Source organism: Sander vitreus, chromosome 3 (genome assembly GCF_031162955.1).
Source record: "Sander vitreus isolate 19-12246 chromosome 3, sanVit1, whole genome shotgun sequence".
In the NCBI taxonomy this organism is placed as follows: domain Eukaryota; kingdom Metazoa; phylum Chordata; class Actinopteri; order Perciformes; family Percidae; genus Sander; species Sander vitreus.
The window spans coordinates 32,100,918-32,128,056 of record NC_135857.1 but is presented as its reverse complement, the minus strand read 5'-3'; the positions used below and the strand labels follow the sequence as shown (position 1 = coordinate 32,128,056).

General features: G+C 40.1%; 1 protein-coding gene across 1 annotated transcript; it reads left to right on the top strand.

The window, feature by feature from the left end:
* The first annotated feature begins 4,853 nt into the window (after window positions 1-4,853).
* On the top strand, window positions 4,854-26,074 carry hif1al (hypoxia inducible factor 1 subunit alpha, like). Its single transcript, XM_078247021.1, has 15 exons — window positions 4,854-5,012; window positions 12,014-12,204; window positions 13,267-13,436; window positions 14,134-14,218; window positions 17,064-17,179; window positions 17,602-17,786; window positions 17,953-18,059; window positions 18,430-18,577; window positions 18,697-18,983; window positions 21,202-21,377; window positions 21,503-21,604; window positions 22,185-22,345; window positions 23,399-23,507; window positions 23,942-24,065; window positions 25,639-26,074. The coding sequence occupies exons 1-15, from the start codon at window positions 4,978-4,980 to the stop codon at window positions 25,704-25,706; spliced, it is 2,064 nt and encodes a 687-aa protein (XP_078103147.1). The 5' UTR covers window positions 4,854-4,977; the 3' UTR covers window positions 25,707-26,074.
* Window positions 26,075-27,139: the final 1,065 nt, after the last annotated feature.

The following is a 27,139-nucleotide window of genomic DNA, read 5'->3' as shown; positions in this document are numbered from 1 at the left end:
TGACCACTGTATACACACTCAAATCAAGACTACATAAAATGAGATATATATATATATTTTGCAAATGTTTTTATTCAGTCACACAGGGTGGCAGAGCACCATCACATGGTGCTCTTTCAAATTACAAACAATATGCTGAGACATAACAACACGTCCCAGGACCAAAACACAGAGAGGAAAGACGGGAAGGAGGGAGACATGACAGTAAGAATGATGTCTGCAGCGTAGCCAAAGTGGCTAGTTATGAGTGACCGCGTTACACGCCACTGCCAAATTCTACCTGCATTTGGCGGGTGGGCGGGTGCTAATGTCAAGCCCTGGTTGCAACCCATCTCTGCTGCCGAGTGTGTCTTGAATGAGCTCATGGGCTCTGGCCAATTAATGCTTTTTCATGATGCAAAAAACTTGATCTGTTAATGAGTGTTTTATTGGATAAATGTGTCCACATTTGTTGTTTGAATGCAAATGTGATCCTGGCTGCATTCAAGTCAGTATATTAATATTCATACAGCATGCAACACCTTTCAAACTCCAAGTGAGTTATCTTCTCATTGTCCCTCTTTCTCATCATGTCATCCGTTTTTTTTGTTTAGTTTTTCTGATCACAGTCCTCTTCTTTAGCTCTACAATACATCTGAGTGTGTATGTGTATTTGCACGTTTTAATGCAGGTGTCTTAGACATAATCAGGATGTATTGTATTTGAATAAAGATACCAGGTTGCATGAACATGGCCCTAGATTCTTCTCACAATGTACCTACAGTACAGGGGTTTTTTCATCTGTGAAAAAAGTTTTGGCAAGTGACAAAAATTGGGTTAATTAGGGCGCCTGGGTAGCTCACCTGATAGAGCAGGTTTACTCCTTGACGCAGCGGCCGCAGGTTCGACTCCGCCCTGCAGCCATTTGCTGCATGTAATTCCCCCTCTCTCTCCCATGTCATGGCTTCAGCTGTCCTTTATAAATTGGGATAATGGTGTACTCTTGGGGCCCGAAATGAGTATTACAACAACAAACAATTAATGCAACAAACAAATGTTCCTGTGGGGTGTACAGCTCTGCTCAAGCTTAAATCACTGCATAAGTTGGCTTGCAGAAATTTGTAGTAGGACAATGACGCCATCGGAGTCCGCCATAAACTGATGAGTGAGTTGGTTTAGAACGGAGCAGATGTGACTATCATATCAGAAATAAATATGAAAGCAGCCAGAGGCAGAATCACTCAGTAGGCTAAAAAAAAAAAAGTCCAATCAATAAAGTTTAACTTGACAAACAGGGTATTACATGATTCGGTAACACTTTACTTGAAGGTATCTACATAAGAGTGACATGACACTGTCATGAACACATGACACAGTCATGACACATGAACCCTAACCATAACCATAACCATAACTTGTCATGACAAAAACCGACTGACACTTACTAAAAGAAGCGTTATGTCATAAACATTCATGACTTGTGTATGTTTATGACACGTTCATGACAATGTCATGTCACTGATGTAGATACCTTCAAGTAAAGTGTAACCCATGATTCTTCTTCTTAGCTAACTGATTCATTAAACACCATCCTGCGGTAAGCAGGTAAAACAAGACATTTTTACTTGAACACTCACTTTCCAATTTCATTTCCAACAAAAAGAAGATTCAGTGTGTTTAAAGTGCTTTCAGTTTGTCGTCCAAGGAGCTGCATTGCTTTCTGCGCCTTGAAAACGACTACGTTTTGTGTGTATTTCGTGCTTCATTCCGTCAGAGACGCACTCATTTAGCCTAATTCCCATCGAGCCAGAGCCAACTGAGAGAGGTAAATACCAGATACATGGAAGGTGATGGCATTAACTTATTTATTTATTTCAGGTTTATTTGTCAGGGACAACTTGGCTGTAGAAGCGTTGGGATTAAGTCTAACTTCACAGAAACTGAACAAAAAAATGCATCGCTGTGTCCAGGCGGTTGATGAGCAGAAACCATATCGCCACTGTACCTGTACGCTGAAAACCTCAAGCTCTTAATGCCTCGTTCTGCACATGAAACAGCTCAAACGTTAAGCACCAAGGGAACAAATATCATTCCAAATATGTTGTTCATATTTATGTGTCATTTCAGGCTCAAACAAGACACTTTACTTACATTTCTTTCTGTGTGTTTGTGTGTAGAATATGCATTCTCTGTTATCACCGACACACACACACACACACACACACACACACACACACACACACGCTTTCACTCACGTTACGCCTGCTCTGGTGGAAGTTATAACGGCAGAGTGATATCACTGTATCCAGTTTGTATATGGAGAAATGTTATTAAAAGCTGAAGCTTTAAGCTTGTGTGTGTCCTGTAATATGTATCATCAAAACATTAAACTGGTTCAAGAAATCTAGTATGATGGAGGTGCTGGTATGTAACTAAGTACATTTACATATTCAACTGTACTTAAAATTGAAGGTACTTCCATGTTATGCTATACTACTTCTACTCCACTACATCTCAGAGGTTCAGTTGTTCATCCCCTTCCTGACCATGTACTGTATCTTCTACCAGATTTGGTGAATTGTTCATCCAAAACCTTACTTAAGTAAAAATATGTAAGTATTATCAGCAAAATATACTTGAAGTATCAAGCTCGAAAAGTACTCTTTGTGCAGTAAAGTGTTCCCTGTCAGTGTTTCCCTGTTATATCTGATGTTTCTGGATTAATATTCCTGCTGCAATAATGTCTATGTTGCATTTTATTGCTGTAGATGTTTAAGGTTGTGCTCATTTTAACTCCTTTATATGCTGTTGGGTAGTTTAATCTACAGTAATGCATCATTATCTATAAGATCATCATCTGTTTGTAGCGTCGCTGTCCTGTGAGAACCACGTATCTCTAAAAAGTTTTAAAAGTCTTCATGGTGTCAGAAAAACAGCCCTGTTTTCAGCTTTGTGACGATGCATTTTCCAGCTGATCCGAGAGGCTTTTTAAAGACTATTTAGATTAAGAAGTAGGAGAACTTTCTCAACACGTAAAGGAACACTTCATCCTTCAGTTCATCACAAACATTCAACATCAACACATCTGGACAGGAAGGGGATGAAAAACTGTCATCTGAAAAAGTAAACTAAAATATTTAGGCTACCTCTGAGATTCATTTGTTTCCATAGCTATTAAATAAATTAGCAGAGTCTAGCAAATGATTTGAGTTGTGTGATCAAACATTGAGTTTACAATAATGTAATCAAAGTTGTGTTTCCGATCTGCTGATACATTCTCATACCAGACATAAATGGACCCCAGAAATGAAAGTAATAAGCATTAAAACAATAAAAAAAAAACTGAATAATGTAGGCTACAGTATGTCATGTTAAGCAACTTTTTTTAAGTGAGACTGCGTCCTGATTTCACATCTCCCTGGTAGTCGATAGAGGGCTCTTCATATAAAACAGTCAGCTTCACTACTTCTCTGCACCTGTGGAGGAAGAAAAACAACCTAGCCGACTTTAAACGACCTGAGCCGAAGCCGAGAGACTTCTAAGCAAGTCCCGCCCTACGAAGCAGCCCGATTGGTTGGAGTTAGGCATTGACCTCGAGTAGTTAAGGTTAGGATAGCCGATTGGTCAGGGGATAGGACCTCAACAAATCGGGTTACGTTACCTAACGTAAGCATGGACGTCTGGCCAATGGTAGTGTGTGAATGTTAGTGAAGGGCGGGCCTTGTCGCGAAGTTGCGTGGGTTCCATACGGTGATAAATGTGTCAGTATGCCGAGAAAGGACAAAAGGTTGTTGTGGACGCGACTGGGGGCGGAGCGTCCGAACGTCGGTTCGTACGTGGCGGGATGTCGGCTGCGTCAAGCCACCACAGACACTCATTAACGCCGGAAACTTAAATGTATAACAAAATAAATGTTCTGCTGCAGAAATAGAGGCAGCGAAGGATGAAAGAAGAGACTGATAGGTTAGCAGATGTTGTATATTTAGTTGCAGCACTGCGTTGCCGATGTGTGGAGAAGGAACTTCGTTGACACTGTTCTTGATTATAAAAAGGTTTATTACATCAGAGATTCCAACATCAATTTACAGACTCCATGGACATCTGGAGAGACGACCGACCCAATCTTCAAAATTTGTCGCTCTGCCTTTTCTTTGTGTGAATCCAGTATATATCCTGTACATTATATTAACATAAGGCGTGATATGTGTAAGTATATGATTGGAGTAGGGAACTGACCAATCAATGCCTTTTATCTGGCATAACTCCAAAAAAGGACTCTTCTGTCTCGGGGGGCCCTCTGCTCATGTTAACAGTTTCCAGATGTTTTCAATAAAAGTGGGGTAACGTTCATGCATCTCCTCATACCAAATCTTAAGTCAAAGTGTAAATCGTTAGATACTACACAGATCACCTGGGTGTGTAGATTTCCTCCATTTCCTTTCCGCTGCCCGCATAGTTGATCTTTCAGCACGTACTGAGTCATATGCATAGGTCGTACATGTGTAAATAACATGGGTCTAGTCATTTTTTTGACTGTAATGCTCAAGCTGATAAAGGTGGAACTTTTAATTACTGCTGGGTAACTTAATATTACATCATGATTTTATTTTTATTTTTATTTATCATTTTTGTATTATTAATCTAAATATGTAAAGTAGTTAGTAACTTAAACTTTCATGTAGCCTAGTGAAGTAAAAGTCTGAGTAACTGATTAGTAGTGGGGAAAAAGTTATCGCAATAGTAATTTACAGTACTAATTACTTTCCACCACTGCCAAATAGCCAGACAGGCAACTTAAAATTGGTCCTAACTGGAAGCCAGTAACGTGAGCTCAGGAAGACTTTTATTTTGTAAAGGACCGGAAACCGCGTTTTCTTTCAGGCGGAAGCTCGATTCGACACGGCTGAGGGTTTGATATTAACGGCGTTGTCCTGCTAGTATTAACCATAAACAGAAACAATAGTAAAGAGCAGAGTCGCAGCTCAGCGTGGATTGAACATGAAGGATAAAGAGGAGACCGTCGCGGTTAAGCGGTGAGATTCATTTATTGAAATACACATTTGAATGTGTTTTTTATTCCGAGTTGTCTAGCTAGTGTGTCGTGTGTTCACTGCAACTTCCCGACTTCCAGTTAGCCATTAACAAAACACAACAGCGACTATGGAATGCAGACTGAACGTAATACAGGCTGTGCTTTGTGTTCACAGCGACATTATGAAGTGTTTTAGTTAAGAGTTTGTGTTTTAAATATTTGATTAATGTCGCTTTCACATCACAGCTGCGAGAAATATAGGCTACTCACGTATCTAATCCCTGCACCAAACACTGAGTGTAAATCTTCATCCACCAATGTGGCCTACTCGAGTATTATTATGGCTACTTAAGTACAGGTAGGCTACTTGTACTTTTACGTTTTATGCTAATTTGTACTTATGCTACATACTACATGTCAGAGGCAAATATTGTCTACTTTTTACTGCACAGTAACTTAAGTTACTAGTTATTCAGATTGAATAATACAAAATATAATCAACAAATACATGTCGATGTAATATAATAGATTTAAAATAGAACTTTATTGATCCATGGGGAGAAATTCACAAGCTATCAGCTGCAACTTTTAAGCTATGTGCGTAGTTTGTGTCGCCCCCATGAGGAATTCTAAGTAATGACAACAACCCCTCTTCCACGCAGTTGCTAGTAGCCAAGGAGGACACGGAGGATTGGAAAAAACATGATGAACTCTTAAGAAGAGGTCATTATCTTCACTTGAGTTTCTGCGTGCGGAAGTCACCGGACAACACAATCTTCTGAACATAGTCATACTGAGAAATACAGAGAGAGTTGAGTGGAGCTGATAGTCTTAATTAGCTTTGTAGCAACTCATTTGGACGTTCATTAATATTAAAAAGTTACGCATTATGGGTGCCTGGGTATCTCATCTGGTAGAGCAGGCGCCCATATATAGAGGTTTACTCCTTGACGCAGGTTTGACTCTGACCTGCGACCCTTTGCTGCATGTCACTCCCCTTTCATGTCTTCAGCTGTCCTCTATACATAAAGGCTTAAAAATAGTTTAAAATGCACTAAAGCTTTAAAGTGATGAACACATGCTCACACACGTGCATTAATAACTACACTCTTAACAATATAATAAACATTACTATAACATGGGCCATTCTGCGTAATGAGTACTTTTACTTTGGGTACATTAAGTATGTTTTGATGCTGATACTTTTGTAATTTTACTTGAGTAATGTGTGTAAAAAGTGTGGGACTTTTGTAACAGAGTATTTCTATTTTATGCATTGTATTACTTCTACTTTTACTTAAGTAGTTCTTCCACTAATGGAAATCTTACTTTAATTACATATAATAAAGTAAACTGAATATCTTTTGAGTTGTGGAAAAAAAACAAGACATTTTAGAACGTCATCTTGAGCTTTGAAAAACACCGATCGACATTTTTCACAATTTTCTGACATTTTTCAGACCATACAGTTGAATTGATAACCGACAATTATCATTAGTTGCAGCCCAAGTCAGAAATAGCTGTGGGACTCACTTCTTCCTGTCCAACATATGGAATGCCTCTACATGCATGACCTAAGAGGACCCCAACTCAGCAGTAAGATAAAACCAGTTGCACAAGGGGGTGGGGTTAACAAACATATGTGTTCTGTGCACTTTGATGCATACTGCTTGCTGTTTATGGGTCACATTTTGATCTGTGACCGAAGTCGTGAAAAATATCTGTCACGGTTTCCCCCAGCCCGAGGTGACTGACGTCATCAAAAGTCTTGTTTTGTCTGACCAACTCAAAGATATTCCCGTTATTATCACATTAGACAAAGAAAAACGGCAAATCCTCACAATGTAGACAATGAAACTAGATGTTTGTAAATTACATATGTACATTTGCAAGTGTCCAAAAGCTATATTTTATAGAAATGTGTTTGGTAAAAATGGAGAAATGTCACCTGCATTTTACTGCCTACTCCGTGGCGTGTCAAAGTTGAATCTAATGTCAAAAACATGAACTTATTTAAAGACACTGAATATCACCAAATATTGACTGTTTGCTAATTCAGTCCAAAGTATATTTACATCATTGCCGTCCAGTGTCGGTGGGATTTGTGTTGCGTTTGTGTACTTGTTTGTTTGAAAGCAGCAGTGGATTGCATGCCCGTCACACTCTCTTGGGTTCCAAAAAAAAACATCCCTGTATTTCGACACTCTTTGTTTTTGTGAACAGTATGTTCCAACCCAAACAAGGCCGAGCTTAATGTGCTATTCAGAGTTGTGTGTGTGTGTACACTAAATATGTTTCTGTCTCTCCCTCATGGTTGAGGCCAGTAGACAATATTGTGTTCTCTGTAAATAAGGCCGACCTGGGGTGTGGGTGTGGGTGTGGGTGTGGGTGTGGGTGTGGGTGTGTGTGTGTGTGTGGGTGTGTGTGTTTTGTCTCAAACACTTTCACAGGACTGCTAATAAACAGCTGCTTACATTCAGTGAGCACAGTTTGTTTTGCAGCACACACACACACACACACAGGCTTTGGGCTGTAATGCATGCACAACCAGGCCGTATATCTCCCAGAAACACACTCACATTGAGCGCTGAAAAGCAGTCGCTGACGTGCAGTTCTGTTCACTGACGAAGAACACTCTAAAGCTCCTCTCAGCTGGCCCACTTGTTGTGTAAGAGTGTGAGATTGTGTAAGATATTACGTGTTTGGGTTATTATTAACTGCAGTATACAGGGTTCATACGTTTTGAAAAAACCTGGAGATGTTATGGAATTTGAAAAATGCAAATTCCAGGCCTGGAAAGGTTTCGGAAACATAAAAAGACCCAGAAAGTTTTGGAAAAGTCATGGAATTTTTACACAGCGTAATAATATGTGATTAATAAATGTATTTCACGTTGTCTTAACCTCACCGTTCTATTCGGGGCGCGATATTACGAATCCCACTATGAACATCAAAAATTGTCCTTGTCCATTTTATTGTTAAACCCCAAAGGGGAAAACTTTAACACAGATTTTTATTCTTACTGTATAATGTCGACTGACATTTTCAGGAATACATAGTCATGGAAATTTGCCAAAAAAGTTATGGAAAAGTATTGGTTAAAATGCGTATAAACCCTGAGTATAATTATCAGTGGTAGTAGAACATTAACAGGAGTAGTAGCAGTAATACAGTAGTATTGTTAGTTTTAGTAGTGTGTGTTGAGTGTGAAGCCATCAAGGTGTGACTTCGTTGTTAAATCCTTTTCCTTCTGTTTCAATCGCTAAACTTACAATCATTCTTGTTATCCATTAATCTGTTGATTATTTTCCTTTTATAAAGCAAATGATTGTTTGGTCTATAAAATGCCAGAAAATAGTGAAAAATGTCGCAGCCCATGGTGACATCTTGCTTTCGTAGATAGATGGCTGAGAAAACCAACATATGTTCTCATTTGGCAGGCTGTCGGCAGTTGAGTTTAGGCAATTTTGTGTTTTTTGGCAACCACTGCATTACAGAATCAACCCAAAGAAACATTCCCAAGGCAGCCTTTACGATTTGAATCATCTGTCAGTGAAGCCACTGTGAGAATAAAGTCTCCTGGATCAGGTGAAAATCGTTTTAATGTGTAAAGTGACTATGGGTGGGAATCGCAGGGTACCTCACGCTATGATACACGGTACATGGCTCACCATACCGATAATATCACGATACAGCAATTCTGTGTTCATCAATATATTGCTAGACAATGATACATCGCGGTATCGCTCTAACTATGAATACAAAATGCCGTGAAAAGGTTAAGTGCAGGTTTTATCTCTTTATTCACTGCAAGTCCAAACTGTTGGAAAACAACGCAATTCTGCAGCACATGTTTTCCGGTCTGTATAATTAAAATTACAGAACTACTTCCTCCCAACAAAGATGGAACAGAAGTGAGATGTCTCACTCTGTAGCTAAAACAGAGAGCTCAACACACAGGGTGAAAAGAGGAGCTGCAGCAATGTGCAGTACAACAAAAATATGGTGTTTTTTGAAAATTAAACATATCTATCTATCGGCAGGGTATTGGTTATCATATTGCATGGAGGAGGACAACAATATAATGCCCTATTGATATTTTGTCCCAACCCTAAACGTGACAAAGCTACACTTAGGAAATTTAGATGTTTTGTGAATTAGTGCTGACATCCTCCAGAACTGGCCCTTCAAATGTGTAAATCCTCAGCAGCAGTTTGAAGTGGCCTTGTCTGCAAATCCTCACATATAAAATTACATATTACTTGAGATGTTGTGTCAGAAGCTGTTGTACAAGCAAGAAGCAACCCTCAAATATTTGTTTTTTATAATGCACCGCCAGGTTAATTAAATTAATTAAAAATGAACCCCCAAAAAGTCAGTTTGAAGTCCTTTTCATGTATATCCATGGTGAAAAGGCAAATATTAAAAGATACATGTTGTGGATTTTGATCAAAGATCAATTTTAAGTGGAGAATCGATTATTTTGACCCAGCTCTACTTGTCTTGTTGTCAAACATACTCACTGTCAAATTCTGTTTACTGTTTGTCAACCATACGCAATGTTATTGACTTTAAATCTTGCTAGCACAGCGTTAGCTTTCTGGCTCATAATTTATGGCCCTAGGAACAAAGCTATTTCTCATGTGGTTTGTCCGCGCCCTCATGACCCTAAGAGCCTGCCTGAGGGTAGGGTGTGTAGGGTCCGCTCTGATGCTTGCTGCTCTTCTCTGCAGCCTACTGGAGTATCTGGACTAGCTTGTTGGGGAAATTAACTTCAGGCTACATTTTGGTGAGGTAAAAACTGGCATGGCCATTTTCAAAACCTCTGACCGCAAGATATCTGAATCAAAATGGCTTCAATGGGTACACATTAGAGCTGGGCAATATATCAATATTATATCGATATCGTGATATGAGACTAGATATCGTCTTAGATTTTGATTATCATAATATGGCATAAGTGTTGTCTTTTCCCGGTTTTAAAGGCTGCATTACAGTAAAGGGATGTCATTTTCTGAACTTACCAGACTGTTGTAACTGTTCTATTATTTGCCTTTACCCACTTAGTCATTATATCCACATTACTGATGATTATTTATCAAAAATATCATTGTGTAAATATTTTGTGAAAGCACCAATAGTCAACACTACAATATTGTTGCGGTATCAATATCGAGGTATTTGGTTTTCTCCATATCGCCCAGCCCTAGTACACACATACACTTACACAGGTTTTGGCAAAACAAACATTCAGTTTTTCTAATGCAGTACAAATGTGTTATTTTCTCCTATTCTAAAACGGGGTAATTTAATATTTCTCCATGCTGGGTGGGGTCTCTTAACAGTCTTGGAGTTGCATAAATGGGGTATGACTGGAAAGCTGAGACTCTTGTGGATTCAATGAGCCCACTTTTATTCATGTAATGTGGAATGTTAGTTTTGTTGTAGTGAGACTGTTTTTTTTTTATTTTTTAACTTGTGTCACTGTATAAAATGACCAGTTGTGACCTCGATGATAATCACAGCCTCATGAAACTTTACAACCACTGACTAGAGACCTAGGGCATTACCGCTTTATATTGATACAGATAAACACTACAACCATTAATCATGGTGGTGTACACTATTAACATAGACTTGCTGACCCTGCTGCTATTAACTACATCACTCAGTCATTTTACCTTGTAATTCTTCTCTTAAATCACTCATGTATGCTTTCACTATTTGTCTGTATTGCTGTCTTTATGCTGCTACAACAACAAACTTTCCTCTTTAGGGATCAATAAAGGTGTGTGTGAGTAAAATGAAACCCTGCCTTTGACGTGTGTGTGTGTGTGTGTGTGTGTGTGTGAAATGAAACCCTGCTTTTGACTTGTCAGCACATGTTTGTTGGTACTGGCCAAAGCAGTTCAGGCCGGATTGATGAAGAGAGGGGGAAGAAGGTACAGGGAGGGAGGATCTGGACAGTCTCCCAGAAGCTAAAATAAATAACATTCTGTTCTCTTCAGTTTTGGACATTTTCCCTATTTTTGCAATCAGCGCTGTTCCCACTTTGTAAAAAAAAAACACCCAGGAATGTTGTAAGAGCTGAACTTTTTGGTCATGATTTCTCGTATAAAAACACCAGAGATCAATTTACACAGGGCTGACGAAAGGGGCTCTGCTGTGGTTCCTAATGTAGAGTCAGAGAAATCCCAAAGGGGCGTTTAACTCTGGAATCTTTAGCTGGAATCATTGAACCCTTTAAATGAGTCTCAAATGACCCATATTACGCTAATTTTAAGGTTCAACTTGTATTTGGGGTTTCTACTAGAAAATGTTTACATGCTTTAATGTAAAAAAAAAAACACATTGATTTTCTCATACCGTCTGTCTGAATATATCTGTGTTCTCCCTCCTTCTGAAACGTTCCATTTTAGCGACCTGTCTCTTTAAAAAAAAAAAAAAAAAAAAGCCCAGTCTGCTCTGATTGGTTAGCGTTTCCGGTTCTTCCGGATCTGCACTCTCTCTGTCTCTGTGCTGTCATTGCAGCTGGGGAACCTTTTTATATAGTATAGTTGTGACATCACAAGCGTACAGAAGTCCTGTCCTCTCGTTTAAAGGCACAGGTTCTGAATATGTGTGCATTTCTCAGTGGATTGAGCATTTTGATACTGTATATAGCACTTCAACCTGCTTTAAAAAAAGACATGGCAGTTGGAAACCTTTACAATATGGGACTTTTAAAACACTGTGCTGTAGAGGAAATTTGAGGTTGGAGCAGCAGTAGAACTCCAAGGTTTAAGATTGCAAGTTGTTTTTCTGTGTTGTTTTTGAGGAAACCTTTAAAACATGCTGAGAATGTGAGGAGTGTGACATGATCCTTGACTTTTCGGCGTCCTTTTCTATTTGTGTCATATACTTGCTTCATTCCTTTTACATTTTTTCTTTTTTTAATCTTCTTCTTTCCTTGATTTCATCTGTTAATTATGTCCTTTCCCTCTATTTTTCCTCCTCCTGTAGGACTGGTTCGGAGCAGAGGAAGCTGCGGTCTCGTGATGCGGCCAGAAGTAGGCGGAGTCAGGAGACGGAGGTGTTTTATGAGCTTGCCAGCACTCTGCCGCTCCCCCGTCGAGTCTGCACCCACCTGGACAAATCCGCCATCATGAGAGTCGCCCTCAGCTTCCTGCGGATGCACCAGCTCCTCGGGCCCGGTAAGAAACGCTTCTTCAGATGGCCGTCCGTCCAAACAGAACCTGATCGTCCCACATCATGTAGTGGAAAAAAAATGAGGCAAAGGTCTGAAAATATGGCCGCAATTATGTCCGTTCGCTGGAGAATGGGTTTACTTACAGAGTAGTAGTAGTAGTAGAAGCAGCAGTAGCCTATATCCACGACGTTCCATTTTAAACTCCGGTGGATTAATGAGGACTATGGTTAACTGGTCCTCAGATCTCTGCAGGGTAAATCCAGACAGCTAGCTAGACTATCTGTCCAATCTGAGTCTTGGCGCCACCCAAAACGATTGGGATTGGTTTAAAGAAATGCCAATAAACCAGAGCACGTTTTTCTCCCATCCCGGAATGCTGTGTGGACTAGCCAGACCCTCTTCCGCAGCGCTGTGGAGGAAGGTCTGGAAATGCGAGACTACTTAGAGAGTAAAGCTTGATTTATGGTTCTGCGGAGGCTCCACGCAGAGCTTTTGCCATAGCCTACGTAAGTGGCCTGATGTTTATACTTGTGCGTTGGTATGTGTGTGTGATAGAGCAAGGGAGAAAGTGATAGAATGACGGTGATTAGCTTCGGAGCGAGTAGCGACTCTAGAGTCATAGTGCGAGAAACAAAGTGTCTCCTCTGTTCTTTCTGACCACGGTGGGAAATCTGTAGCAGGAAAAGTTAACCCTCTCCTCGATTTCATGTTGTTTATGGAGAAGGACAACAAGGAAATGAGTCGGGGGGGAGAATGCAATGCTACCAAGCCACGGCCGAGCGACGTACGTCTCCGCGATGTGTAGTTAAATATTTCGAGAGGTGCACGTCAGGCTACGGCGTAGGTTCGTGTCGCCACGTTCCTACGTACGTAGCAACGGTGTAGATTTTACGCACAAGTATAAATCGGGCTTAACACAAGTAAACCATCATCCGCGAATGATGCAGACTTGCAGTTAGGCAGCGGTCAGAAAATATTTTGGTTCATGAAAACCCAACAGGCAATTAAAGTTTCAACCAAGGCTCTTCTGTCTGCCGTAATAATCACCTGGTCGTTTTTACCGCAGGTAAGAATCAGAAAGAGGAGTCTGAAGAGGAGGAGGAGGAGGGGGAGGAGGAAGATCCAATGGATGCTTTCTATCCTCAGGCACTGGCGGGCTTCGTCATGGTGATGACCGAGGAGGGAGACATGATCTACCTGACGGAAAACGTCAGCAGATATCTCGGAATCACGCAGGTAAACACCCTGCGGGACAGACGTGTTCAGCTTCAGCAACATTACAACAAAAAAACATTATATACACAGATCACACAGTAGCCAATATGTTCACATATTCAGACCCCCCTCCCCCCCACCACCACCACCCTTCTCCATTCCCCATTCATGTGTCTGGTTCACCTGTTCTGAGTCAGAGCGTTTACTGTAAGCCTCTGGGACAGTACGTGACCTTTTCTGAGTGACTCGAGCAGAGAGAAGCCATCCATTAAAACTATTCTTAGCTCTGTTGGGTATCGGGTTTGTCATTGTAACACAACTACCTTGTGATCCGTGCATACAGAAATACAGAGTGAAATGTAATGTAGAGCTGTAATGATTTTAATCCGACTGTGATCAGATTCAGTGTCTGTTCCTTCAGCAAAGATTCTCCAACTCCTGCCAATGAATTCATTTGATTTAGTTTGTTTGGATTAATTTAACATTGACAGCACTACAACAAATTGTTAAAAGTAAAGTGTTTTTTTTATAAAAACTTGTAATAAAGAAAAAAGTGAATACAGCTGGACCCTTAGCCAAATATACTAAATACATGATTGTACATGAAATACACACATACTATACATAGTGGTATAGTGAAAAGTATTTCAGCTTTCCAACCTCAAACCGATGCATGTGTTTTTGTTTGATACTGACAGTTGTTGTTTGTGGTTAACAGCTAGAGCTGCTGGGTCAGAATATTTATGACTTCATTCATGCCTGTGATGAGGAGGAGCTCCGGGACCTGCTGACTCCACGTCCAGGTCAGACACACCATGTATTATCACAACAAAAATCCTCTCGCACAAAGACATGTTCAAGATTTCCTCTCAGACCCAAACAGAGGCCTGTACTACAAATCAAGATCAGCATGCCCTGGATTATCTGTTACCCGGCTTCACCTAACCCAGTGGTTCTCAAGCTTTTTTCAATAATGTACCCTCTTTAAACAGTTTTTAAGCCATGTACCCCCTATCCAGCGCAAATAATTTTTTGGTAGAAAAAAGTCAATATAAAGAGGAACAATACAGCGATGTCAGCGATAGATTTACTAAACAGCCTTGGACCTGGAAACAAAAACTTAACCTGACAAACCTTGGAAAAGAAGGTAAAAAAGGAAAAAAGACGGTAGAAAGAAGTAAGTAAGGCAAGAATAGGTCGAAAATAGTAATAAAAACTTCGAAAAAAGCTTGAAGAAAAAAAGACAGTAGAAAAAAGTAAGGAAGAAAGGCAAGAATAGGTCAAAACAAGCGACAAAACCTTCAAAAAAGGTGACAAACTTTGAAAACGGCGACAAAAACTTTGAAAAAAGCGACAAACTTGGAGACAGTAGAAGTAACTACAGCCTTGTAACTAAAAAAACATTTAGCAAAAGAGGTCACGTACCGCCTGCAGTCCTCCAAAATACCCCTAGGGATACACGTACCGCCATTTGAGAAACACTGACCTAACCTAACAACCGTGTCACGACGGTGGTTAACAACTAGTTCAATCAGTGGCGTAACGAGCCAACACCGGGCCCTTAAGCAGGATTATCAAGGCGGGCCCCCATACTACAGCACGTGATGACGGCGCAATGTCCACGAGTAGGCTACCATCAATAGGACAGGATAGGATCATAGAGACACAGCATATAAGAGATGAGATGACTGACAAAATCAGGAGTAGCCTACGCGCACCAACAACAACAACAACAACAACAACAAAAACACTGGTGAATGCACACCATAACACATGAAAAAACACACAAGGGCAGTCCCTCCAGGATTTCGTGGCCTTTTTCTTTTTTTTTTTAGATTGTTGCGGCCCAAAATGCCTGATTTTGCGATAAAAGTTGCGTTGTTGTTTTTAATGTTTGTTGCAATGAAGTTGCAGAAGACAGTGAAAGTTGCAAAAAAAGTTTTTTGTATAGTTCTTAAAAAAAAAAAAATAAAAAAAAAAAGGAAACTTGTTTTGGGGAGAATAATAATTATTACTATTAATGAATTACTCTGGGCTGAGATTTCCTAGGAACCTTACCAAAAAGGCTCATGAGCATTCAGGATGCTGGAAATGTTGGTATAATATGAAAATGGCTGGTGGATTTAAGACAAAAAGTAATAATTCATTGAATGAATCAAATTTGAACATGTGTGTCACTGTCAACATTGTTAGTTAATTTCCTATCCTGGCCTGGTTTAATAAAGTACTTATTGGACTTTAACTTAGCATTACACTTACAATAACAAGTGTAGCTGTCCTCAATTTAGGTCATCATGTACGTCTCATCTCCGGTTTTTCCTGCTGTGTGTGTGTGAGTGACTCAGCAGCCCCGCCCGCTGCAGAGATCAGACAGGATGTACACAGCAGCAGCTTTCAGTGACTTTATAGTGGGAAAAAAACGTTACCGCGTACATTGATGTTAAAATGTTTACAGGTTGGCAGGACGGTCTGAAATGTTCTGCACGGTCTTTCGCAGTACGTTTGTAAATGTGAGACGTTCGAGTCACACACGTGAAGAGAACGCTCTCTGAAACAAGGAAATGAATTTGACCCGTTCTCACTACCGCTTGGTCAGTGGCCAAATGCGATAGGGGGCCCCGGCTGTCAATCAATATCTTCCAGTCACGCGGGCCCCTGATTGGTCCGGGCCCGTAAGCACCGCTTAAAAAATGCGATGGAATATGTGATATTTATGCGGTTTTATGCGATGAAATTGTGGGAACTTGCAAAAACTGCGGTTTCATCATAGCTTCGTCGCGGGGTTTGCAGCTTTTCGATGATGTTCACGCCGCATAATTACGTCACTTCATACCGTTCCCATGGCAACAGGGGGAAATGGCTGCTCTTGTGTGAAGTAAATGCAACTTTTTTCAACTTTCTGCTAAGATATGTGACTTTTTTGCAACGAAAATGCGGGGATTATGAAATCATGCAAGCCCCTGCATATTTTGCGCAGAAATTGGCAATTTATGCGGCGAAAGTGTGGCGTATTTAAAAAAATGTGGCCCCCCCGCATAAATATGCGGACTTTGGCTGATTATGCATTGAATTATGTGATCGCATAATCGCGTTTTTCTGGAGGGACTGACAAAATGAAGCGCGCTACTCTGGATCAAGTCTAATAAAAAGACACCAGGAAAAACACCACAAACACAAAACATCCACAGGTTTAAACATAATAAGTCAAATAAATAAATCCAATGTGATTTTGCACTGCAATAAGAGTTTGTAATGTAAACATGTCACTGGTATGGATGCATTTATTACACTAGAATAAATGAAATTATTGTACTATTATGAATGTATTCCTTTGTGCTATTTGTTCAGTTTGGTTTTGTGAGAAGATTAGATGCTTTTTAATTTCCCTATCTTTCGTCTACCTCCAGTATTTAATGCTGTTTTTGTGTTGTTTGAGACTAGCCTCAGCTAAACAATCAGCATGCACTGTCATACACAGATGTCAAAATACGGAACTAGTTCTCAGATATCATCCACTGTTTTTGGCAGTAACAAGTCATTTTAAACACAGAACAGGAGGGTGTTTTTTCTTTTTTTCTCTTCTGACTTTTTAAGAATTACTACTTTTTAAGATACATTTCTGTTATAGCTTCATCATGTTGCTTTCAGGTTTGAGTAAGAAACTGTTGGCAGAACAGCCGAGTGAGAGGAACTTCTTCCTGCGAATGAAGAGCACTCTGACCAGCAGGGGCCGCACCGTCAACATCAAGTCTGCTACCTGGAAGGTTCAGTGTTACCAAAGATTGTTTAAACTTATCTCTTAATTAATCTGAACACCAAGCCATTTCTGAGCGTTGTTTTGGCTCCTGTCACATTGTTCCTAACTGTGGGCTCATTTTTCACTTCATCTGCTAGTCTCGCATCTCAAATTAACAAGCACAACCGTTGCCAGAAGCAGGAATAGCTTCTAAATGTCTTTTGAGCAGTATAATACATTTATAAAGGCATAAAACATAAACGCAAGAAAAGAAAAGAGATGAAGCAGTAATACATTTCCCCAAGGGTACAACAGAAAAAATACTAATTCTGGCTGCACATCATTCACACAAAGAATTATTTACATTTTTTACAAACTTTACACTAGGTAGTCTGTTAAAAAAAATCTTCTTTTTAAAATGAAATGACTCTTCCCTCTGTTTGTCTGCAGGTTTTCCACTGCACCGGTCATATGTGTCAGTTGGCTGGCGGCTCCACGTCGCCCTCTGCAGGCAGAGTGATGACCCTGCTGTGTGAACCCATCCCTCACCCGTCCAGCGTGGAGTTCCCCCTGGACACGTGCACCTTCCTCACCCGCCACAGCATGGACCTGCGCTTCACACACTGCGAGGGCAGGTAGGCAGACTGCTGAGTCCTGTAACTGACCTTTGACCTGTCTGTGGATGGCTCCAGAATATCACGTCACAGAGAGGAAAGGAAACTCTCTGAATCTTTGTTCTAAAATTCTATGTTTTGTACTTTTAATTCTTCCTTTGTTTTTCTTCCTTCTTCTCGTTTCCAGGGTGACCGAGTTGGTGGGATACAAACCTGAAGATTTGATTGGCCGCTCAGCCTACGAGTTTTATCACGCACTCGACTCCAATCACATCAACAAGAGCCTGCACACATGTGAGTTTCTCTCTCTGTGTGTGTGTGTGTGTGTGTGTGTGTGTGTGTGTGTGTGTGTGTGTGTGTGTGTGATTTTAATTTTACTTGAATATACGTATCCATAAAACTACCTGAAAACAGTATTAACAATGTACAGTTGTGCTCAAAATAATAGCAGTCCTACATCACTAACCTCATAAATCAAATGTTTTGGTAGAAGTGATATTTCTACATTTGAAACATGAGAGAGACTTCTGTAAACAAACTAGACAGAGAATGCGTCAGGACATCTAGGAGCAGGATTTTGTCAAAGTTACAATCTTCTGGTCCTTCCTCTGTGTACCTTGTGACCCCCGCATCTCTTTCCTGTTTGTGTCGCTGTCCGGTGCAGTGCTGTCCAAAGGTCAGGTGAGCACCAGACACTACCGTTTCCTGGCAAACAGCGGCGGGTTTGTCTGGGCTGAGACTCAGGCGACCGTCCTCTACAGCAGCAAGATGTCGAAGCCAGAGGCCATCGTCTGCCTCAACTTCATACTCAGGTACTTTAAAAAAGCAGTGAGCTCATGTCATAAGTCTGTGCTGTAACAGAAGATGTGGGAACATAATGAATGCAGAAAACTACAAACTCCGTCTCCTACATCGTCTTCTTCTTCTGCAGTGCCGTGGAGCAGCCAGACGTTGTTTTCTCTGTGGAGCAGATCCGTTGTGGCCAGCTGCCTGAAGCCGAACCCAACTCACCAGCGCTTGCACCAGAGAATTGTGGGACATCTGACTTCAGTGACTCTAACCCTGACAGTGAGCATCTCAGCAGCTCCAGTCAGACTGAGGACGCAGATTTGAATCCCAGCAGCACTGCAGAGCTCTTCAACAAACTGAAGGAGAAGCCGGAGGAGCTTCTCCTGTTGGCTCCTGCCGCCGGAGACGCCATTGTCCCGCTGATAGGAGGTGAGACAAACCAAAATCATTCTATTTACTTTAAGCACCAGTGATGAAGATTTCTTAAAAAGCATGTTGTCTGCACTGGAGTTTTACTTTCTTCTGCTGTTACGAAAAAACAAGACTAATAGTCTGCAGTTATGCTAACAGCTAAGGCTGCACTTAGTTGGAGTGTATCTATGGTCCCATGTTCCCCAGCTCAGTATCGTCTTACTATAACACATTAAGGAGACCTTTCAAATGGGGTTTTATGTTCTCAACAATGTGTTTTCCCCGGTCAAATGTTTAATGTACATTTCCCTGGGTCACTATGTTGAAATCACCCACCTACAGCTTACGGCCTACTGATGATGTTGATCTCTCCACAGTGGCTGGCAGTGGCAATCGGCATTTGTAACGTCCATATCCCTTTGGTTTTTTGCAGTTTGAATTGTGAGGCTAGCCCTTACCAATCTCTTACAATGTTAGTTTTTTATCATAGGGATGACCCCATGCTTTAATCTAAATGCTAACATTAGAATGCTAACATGCTATCAACATGCAACATGCTGTTAAGAAGGTTTTTTTGTTCATCACCTTAGTGTTAGCCTGCTAACATTTGCTAAATAGAAAATGCATTTCCTGCAGAAAATGCTTTTGAATGCTGAAAAGCTAAATTGCTAAAGCTAAACTGGATTGCTGGCATAATTGCGTAAGAAGAAGGTGAAGTAGTTGGAAAAGTGTCAATGGTTTTAATTAGTACAAATTTCACTGAAATGTTGAATAATATCAACATTTACACTAAAGTCATAGTATTTTATTGAAAAGTCCTGAAAAGGGACAGCCCGGACTGGGAATTGAACCTGGGTCAAAGTCTGCTATGACTACTCACTGGTTGCCTGTTGAAGCAGTGCAACCCACAGAGTGGAAAAAAAGTGATAAAGTCATAGAATAGTATGTCGAAAAAAAGTGATAGTCATAGTATACTATGTTAAAACAAATTCTAGTATAGTATATCAAAACAAGTGATAAAGTCATAGTATAGTATGTCAAAAAAGTAATTAAAAATGTAAGTATAGTATGTCGAAAAAAGTGATAAATTGTAAAGCATGTCGAAAAAAGTCATAGTTAAAAGCAAAATGTTAAAAAGTTATTAAGTCATAGTAAAGCATGTCGAAAAAAGTGATAAAGTTATAGTATGTTTGAAAAAAAATCAAAGTATAGTATGTCGAAAAAAAGTCATAGCATTGTATGTTGACAAAAACCTCACTAAAAGGGCCAGGGTTGAACCTTGGTCAGAGTCTGCAGTGACTACTTGCTGGTTGCCTGTTGGAGCATATCGAACCACTGAGCTACTGTTCCACCAAAGAATTTATGTTGAAAACAGTCCAAGTATAGTATGTCGAAAAAAGTGATTAAAAAGTTATACTACCCAGTGCTTTCATCCAGAAATGTTGAGGATGTTTTAGAACAGCTGTCAATGAAGGAATAATTGTGGCTTTTCATTTGGAGGCTCAATGAGCCAAATGTATAAGTCCTATTGCTCAAGAGCACATTGGCTAAAAGTAGACAAGTATATCTACGTTTTGACGTATAACTTGCTCTTACGGCCACAATTCTTACTTCTCATACACCATTTAAACAGTCATTTTAAGACAATGTTCTCTCTTCTCTGCACTGTAGCTGTGACATAACTCACACTAAGCAGCCCTTAAAAATGCAGAAGAAGCCTAAAGAAGCACTAAACACTAAGCATTAATAGCTGAAGGTTTTATGAACAGTTCAAAGTTTGAATGACGCCTTTAGGTTAAAGTATGTGGGAAGAGCAGCATTTAGAAGTGGAAGAAGCCTGAAGAGGATTTAAAGATATCTCCATTGACTTTCAATGTAAAAAGGAAAAAGCTTAATATTTTAAAAACTATAAATGGTAGAGAAAAGTTGAATACAAGCACAAATGTCCATAAAGAGCTGAACATTCTGATATTTGAATGTTTTTTGTAGCTGAAAGTATGCAGAAGTAGTAGGAGACCAAAGATTGTAAGGTAGAATCGTATAACAATATTGTGAGTGCTGCTGAATCAGCATTAACACAAAAAGTGAATAGATTTTGCCATAAAATATTTAGTTCAACTTAATTTATATGTGGCTCATCGTGTGCATTTATCAAAGAGCTACAGGTACGTACAGTTTGAATTTAATCTTTAAAACTATTTTAAAAGAGTCTTTTCATGTTCTCTGTCTCTTTCAGATTTAGTTGAGCTGTCGTTCGCCAGTCCTCCCAGTCCAGAGTCAGTGCCGGACCACCCTCAGGACCTGTGCACTCCACAGCTGCGAAAGCTCCTCTCCCCTATCTTCAGCCCCATCACTCCACCTTTATCATCATCATCATCAGCAGCCTCCTCACCTGATCCTGAGCCAGTGCTGGTAAATGCAGGCCTTAAATCCAGTTAAAACTTTGAAAGTATTATTTTCTCTGTCTGATTAAACCGTCTACGCTCTCTCTCTTTGTTTTGTTTTCTTGTTTCTCGATGTCTCTCGACCTCCATCAGAGCCCCTGTGAGGAGGAGAAAGAGGTGACGGACACCAGCATGGTGGAGCAGTTTTTTGCCGTTTGGCCAGAAGATAATCAGCAGAAAGGAGAAACACAGGAGGTAACCGCAGTAACATGTATATAGTCTTTTTTTAGAAGACCATGTTTTTGTCGGTTCTTAAGTCTTCCACGTCATATGTCATGTTTTAAACTATTGCTTTTTTTTTCTTGGGAAATAAATAAATAAATAAAAAAAAATTTAAAAATATATACTACAAATCTCAGGGTGAAAATCAGATAAGTATAGCGCTTGCAGCACAAACACATTCTGTATAACTGTTTACACAAGAACAGCTGCTTATTTGTATTTTGTACAAACTCTTTTGTTCACCGTCTATTAGTGGAATCTATATTCTGACCAGCAGATGCCACAATTGGGGCATACTTTCGTAAGGAAGTTTGTTTAATCTGTCTCTAAAATCTGAGTATTTAGTAACATTAATAATCAAAAACAAAGAGTGATAAACATCTGACATGTAAGTCTAAAGTGCAGACAATGTAAGATCAATACAAATAAACACAAATGACAAACTATCAACAATACAAAGGAATTTGGAAAAGGAAATCTCACAAATGTCTGTTTCAGTTTTCCTTGGTTAACTAAACTAAATGGTACCCATATTTTTCTTCTTTTTTTTCAGCTGGAGAGGATGGATCTGGACATGTTGGCTCCTTATATCTCCATGGACGATGACTTCCAGCTGACCGTCTTCAGCAGTTTGCCAGAGGAAGCAGACAAACCTCCCTCCTCTTCGTCTGAACCCTCAACTGTCACACTTGCAGTCACAGTGAGCAGGAAACGGTATGATGGGCTAGTTCACTCTGCACACTTACTGTATGTTTTTAAGGATTGTCAGCAGTGTAAGGAAGTCCTGACTACCCTCAAATGATCAGGAAAATAGGTAAAAGTGTAAACAATTAAAAGAGGAAACGTATTTAATGCAAAGTATGCAAAATATTTTCTATCTGAAAGGATTCAACATCTGTCCTGATTTGCCTGTGTACAAGCCTTTTGATAATTAGTCCAATATTACTAGATTAATGTTTAGGAGACTTGAGGGAGAAAAACAAATGCACCTTTTTATTAATTGAAAAAGGATGTTTACAAAGTGAAAGACGGATGAGAAGTGGAGCAGCAGAAATCGGAACAGGTTTGGCTTCTTTTTGAGCAGCCTTCATGACATTTTGCTTGTCAAATATTTCACTCCAAAATGAGTTAAACAAGTATAGTAAGCACACCTTTTTAATATACATTTAATTCTGATGCTGTAATTTCCTTCACAATCTGAATCAGCTTTAATGGAAAAGTCAGTGTGTACACATACAAGGAATTTAACTCCGCTTTTTGTGTTTTCAACGTAATCACACAGATTGACATACGGCTAAAAACAAGAACTGAGTAACATTTTGCTACTATGTACAAATATAAATACATATACAAATATTGCAGGCAATGTTTCATAAGTTGGGACTTCATCTCATAGATGTTAAATGTGAAGCTGTAATCTTCATTACACTCTAGAACACAACATTGTTGGATGATTTAATGAAAAATGAAGACAACTTTACTATTCTCTGATTTTTACATTTAATGGGACACAAACTGTAAAGTTTGTCCTGAGGGTAGTGCCACAGCAAAGACCATGTTGTTAGCTAGATAAAAAGGGTTATACTCTGTACGGTGGCCAGTTTAGGACAAATTAGGACGCATCAGACTCAGGTTATCAAGCTCAGCTGTAGTTTTAGGCTGAATGCTAACATTAGCTACTTATTTACTTAAAATGTATAATGCAGGGCTCAAAAAGTCAGCATAAAAAAACAACAAATGTTTACAATCTCTTTGCCTCTCTTTCAGGACTCGTAACCCAGATGAGGTGCTGTCCCAGCTGATGATTCAGGACAAGAGACAGAAACAAGATCCTTCCTCAATCGAAGAGGAACTTCTACTCAGCCACAGATTTCTGGTGAGGGGAAGGAAATGTTAATCAGCACCTTATTTAAAGAAGTTTACAAAGTGTGTTAGACAATGTATTCAATAATGATTCAACATTTACCCAGAAAAAGGATCTGTAGGAAGATACGTTTTTGCAGAGCAGAGAGAACACGGCAGTGACGTTCACATGAAACAAGAGTCCCTGTTAGTTTGCTTTGAGCTTGAATTCAGTTCGCAGTAAAACCCGATGATCATTATACAGAGGCTTTCACTCTGAATAGTTCCGCTTTATAATTGACAAAGCTGCAGGCAGGAAGCACGGAACAGTTAGTGAAATATCTTTCAAAAATGGAGCTTCAAATTCATAGAATGGTTTCACCCAATTAACTAAAACTGCTCAAGATGTTTGATAGTTTTATTAAGCTTCTGTGGCTCCCTCTGACCATTTTTATTCTCCATCTTCAGGGCTCTCTGGAGGAAACCTACCAATCAGATTTGTTCCTTGACTCGGGTCCTGACAGAAAAAATCCTCTTCTCACAGACAGAGACCCTATTCTAGGAGGCATTCAGGGACTCTGTGATACTGCAGGTAAGACAGAGAGAGAGAGAGACACACACACACACACACACACACCACACAGTTAGGAGTTAAAATGAAAACCATAAAAGGGATTTAGTCATAAATCCTTCTGATCATCTCTTGATGTGTCCGACAGTAAAACGGTTTAGTTTTTGGCTCCTGGACTACTGTGGCCCTGAGAACTCAGTGCACTGCAAATTAAGAAAACATGTCGCCATGCAACCAGTACATTTCTAAACCAGTAGCTTTCTACTTTCTCAAGTTGAAATTCCTAACCTGACAGACGCTTGTTAGCCGAGTAGTGTAGTACATTTACAATATAAATGACTATTTTTTACAACATACTATTATGACTTTTTATGAAATACTATTTCTTTTGTACATATGTTAGTTTGTCGCTGATGTAACCAGTTAGAAGTATGGAAAGGTTCTTGAAAAAATAACTAACTTCAGGATTCCTGCATATACCCTGTGTTAACATGAGCTGTATCTGAATACTGACATTACTTTAGAGCCCTTGTATTTACATTTATTAAGCTTTCTACTTATTTGCATCTAAATCATTAAATTAGGGAGATATATATTATGTAGAAGAGCATATAACCGGTTGCGTGGCAGATCCAGGAGGATGATGCTGCTGTATGGCCTCTAATTATTTGTAACTTTGCCGAGGAAGGAAAGCTTGTTACCAGGCAGCTTGAGGGGGAGTTAGGTGACCTTTTCAACTTTGTGTGTGTTTTTTTTTTTTTTTTTGAAGAATGTGACTTATTATAGTTACATCTGGAGGTGGTCCAATCATTCTGTACATTTACATATTAATTTAATTTCCTAACCCAGATTGCATGTTAAAATCAGATGTAAATGAGATCTTAAAGGGATATTGCACCTAAAGGCAGCTACACACCGGGCCGATAATTCGGACAGTCTGGCGAGGTCGGTGACTCGAGTCTGTTCGGTGTGTTCCGTGCCGTCGTCCGTCCGAGGGGCCGTCGGCCTTCATTTTGGCCGACCTGGCGCGCTCAGTCAGAGACAGGGCAGTCGGGACTCACCCGGAAATGGCGAGCGGAATGAGCGTGACTAAGCCTCTCAAAATCTGACGAAAATCTTTTAAACTGACCTTTGTCGATCTGAAATGAAGACAGATTCAGCAACTGCACGGCCTATTTCTCGCTTAAAAGGTTTTCAGAAACACGTTTCGGTGAACTATTTTAGTCCAATATAAGATTGTATTCTGAACAAGCCGCCATGACAGTCTGTCTTTGAATTTCCGGAGAAACCAGACCCATGTGACGCGTTCGTCCAATCAGCTGCCGGTTTAAATTTTCTGGGCGACAATACAGATTAGCGCCGCCTGCTGTTATGGAGACGTATTACGTCTCGTCTCTTCGGTGTGTTCAAGGCATTTTTTTGACCAACTCGGGGAGACTGATCAGTCCAACTGCCTTTTCTGCCGAGGGTCGGCCGTCTGGTTGATCTGTATCTGCCTTCAGTCTCAAACACCCTGTGTATGTTAGCAAACAGGCCGTCATCTCACTTCTGAAGTGTTTGTGTATCTCTGTCTCTCTCTCTCTCTCTCTTCCAGCTCTGATGAGGGACATATTTACACCTCGTCCACCGGACCTGTCGCCGCCTCTCTCACCTATGACTTGACGGAGCTCCTTTCCAATCAAAGAGTCGACTCAACGCCGGACATGATAATAGACTCACACTGCGAACCGTCACCTTGTTGCTTGTAGCTGAAACAAGAAGTGATAACATGTTATAAAGCAGGTGGAAGGTGCTGCCCAGTTGTTGCTTGTGTTCCTTCAACATTACGCATCATCACTGATTTTTAATGTGAGAAACCAGCAGGTGGTGCTACATTTTTTTTAAATCCTACACAGTGAGCCAAATCTTTCAAATGTATTTCTCTTTGCAGCTTTCAACTTTATCACATTTCATCCGTTGCAGTGAGTCTTGTCGTCAAATCCATAATGCTCTGTTTTAACGACCGTGAAATATGAACAATTCTTTTTATATCATCTCACTGCAATTTTGTGAAATTACAGACATAGGATGTGTATTCTAAGAACTGGAGACTGGCCCACAATAGTGACCGCCCACTTTTTGAACAGCTCTGGAAGTGATTTTCCCCATTCAATATCTCCATTGACGTTCCATGACTTTTATGCCTGGAATCAAGCCAACCAGCTACGAGATGAATCATAACCATAACAATTGATTCGGCGCAACAACAAAAAAAAACGCACATTTTGAAAACTGAAACAAGTCACAACGTACAACAAGCCTGTGTTCATAAACGATCATAGACTTCAGTGGTAGCAGCTTGCTCGCAGTTTATAGGTGCAGTAAACATATCCATAGTAACAGCAAGTTCCGATCAGATGTCGCTGTTATGCTTTAGGATTGTGGGTAGTGCAGTACAACCGTGTGTTTCTTAAAGCAAGGTTCATTTTGATACGGACTTGTAGCTTCCACAGGAGCAGAAACCTTCGTTTTACTTTGGATGGTTTAGACATCACGGTTCATCAGAATCCTTATGGAGAAAATGAATGGGGTTTTTCACTTTCGAAACCACAATATAGAGCTCTATTCAGTCCAATAGGAATTACTCACCCGGTGCAAAGTAGAACTATCTGTGGGTCCACAGTACTACAGGACACGCCCTCGAAACGGTCAGGTTGGGTTATGTTAAAGCCGCCAAAAATGTGATTAGGGTTAGGCACAAGAACTACTTGGTTATTTTTAGGATTATGTTTGTTTTTAGGAATGGTTAGGGTTATCATGTACCTTATCTTAACTCATGGTTTGGGTTTAAATAAGTATGTTAATGCAGAAAATTATCTGAAGGGGTGTGTGTGTTGTGTATATTTACAAATGTAGAACGTCCATAGCTAAAAACAAATTCATAATGAAAATCATGATTGACCTAGCTTGCAGTTTGAGGTGTCAGTACCGCGAGTGGCCACTGGCCAGAATTGGAAGCAAGGCAGAGCGGCGGTACAGACACTCAGACTTATTATACATCCATGACACACACACACACACACACACACACACACACACACACACACACACAAACT

Coding starts and splice junctions, on each gene's coding strand:
- hif1al (XM_078247021.1), top strand. CDS start 4,978: ATGAAGGATAAAGAGGAGACCGTCGCGGTTAAGCG. Junction 18,578..18,696: donor TGCCTCAACTTCATACTCAG/GTACTTTAAAAA, acceptor CTTCTTCTGCAG/TGCCGTGGAGCAGCCAGACG. Junction 22,346..23,398: donor GTCACAGTGAGCAGGAAACG/GTATGATGGGCT, acceptor CCTCTCTTTCAG/GACTCGTAACCCAGATGAGG.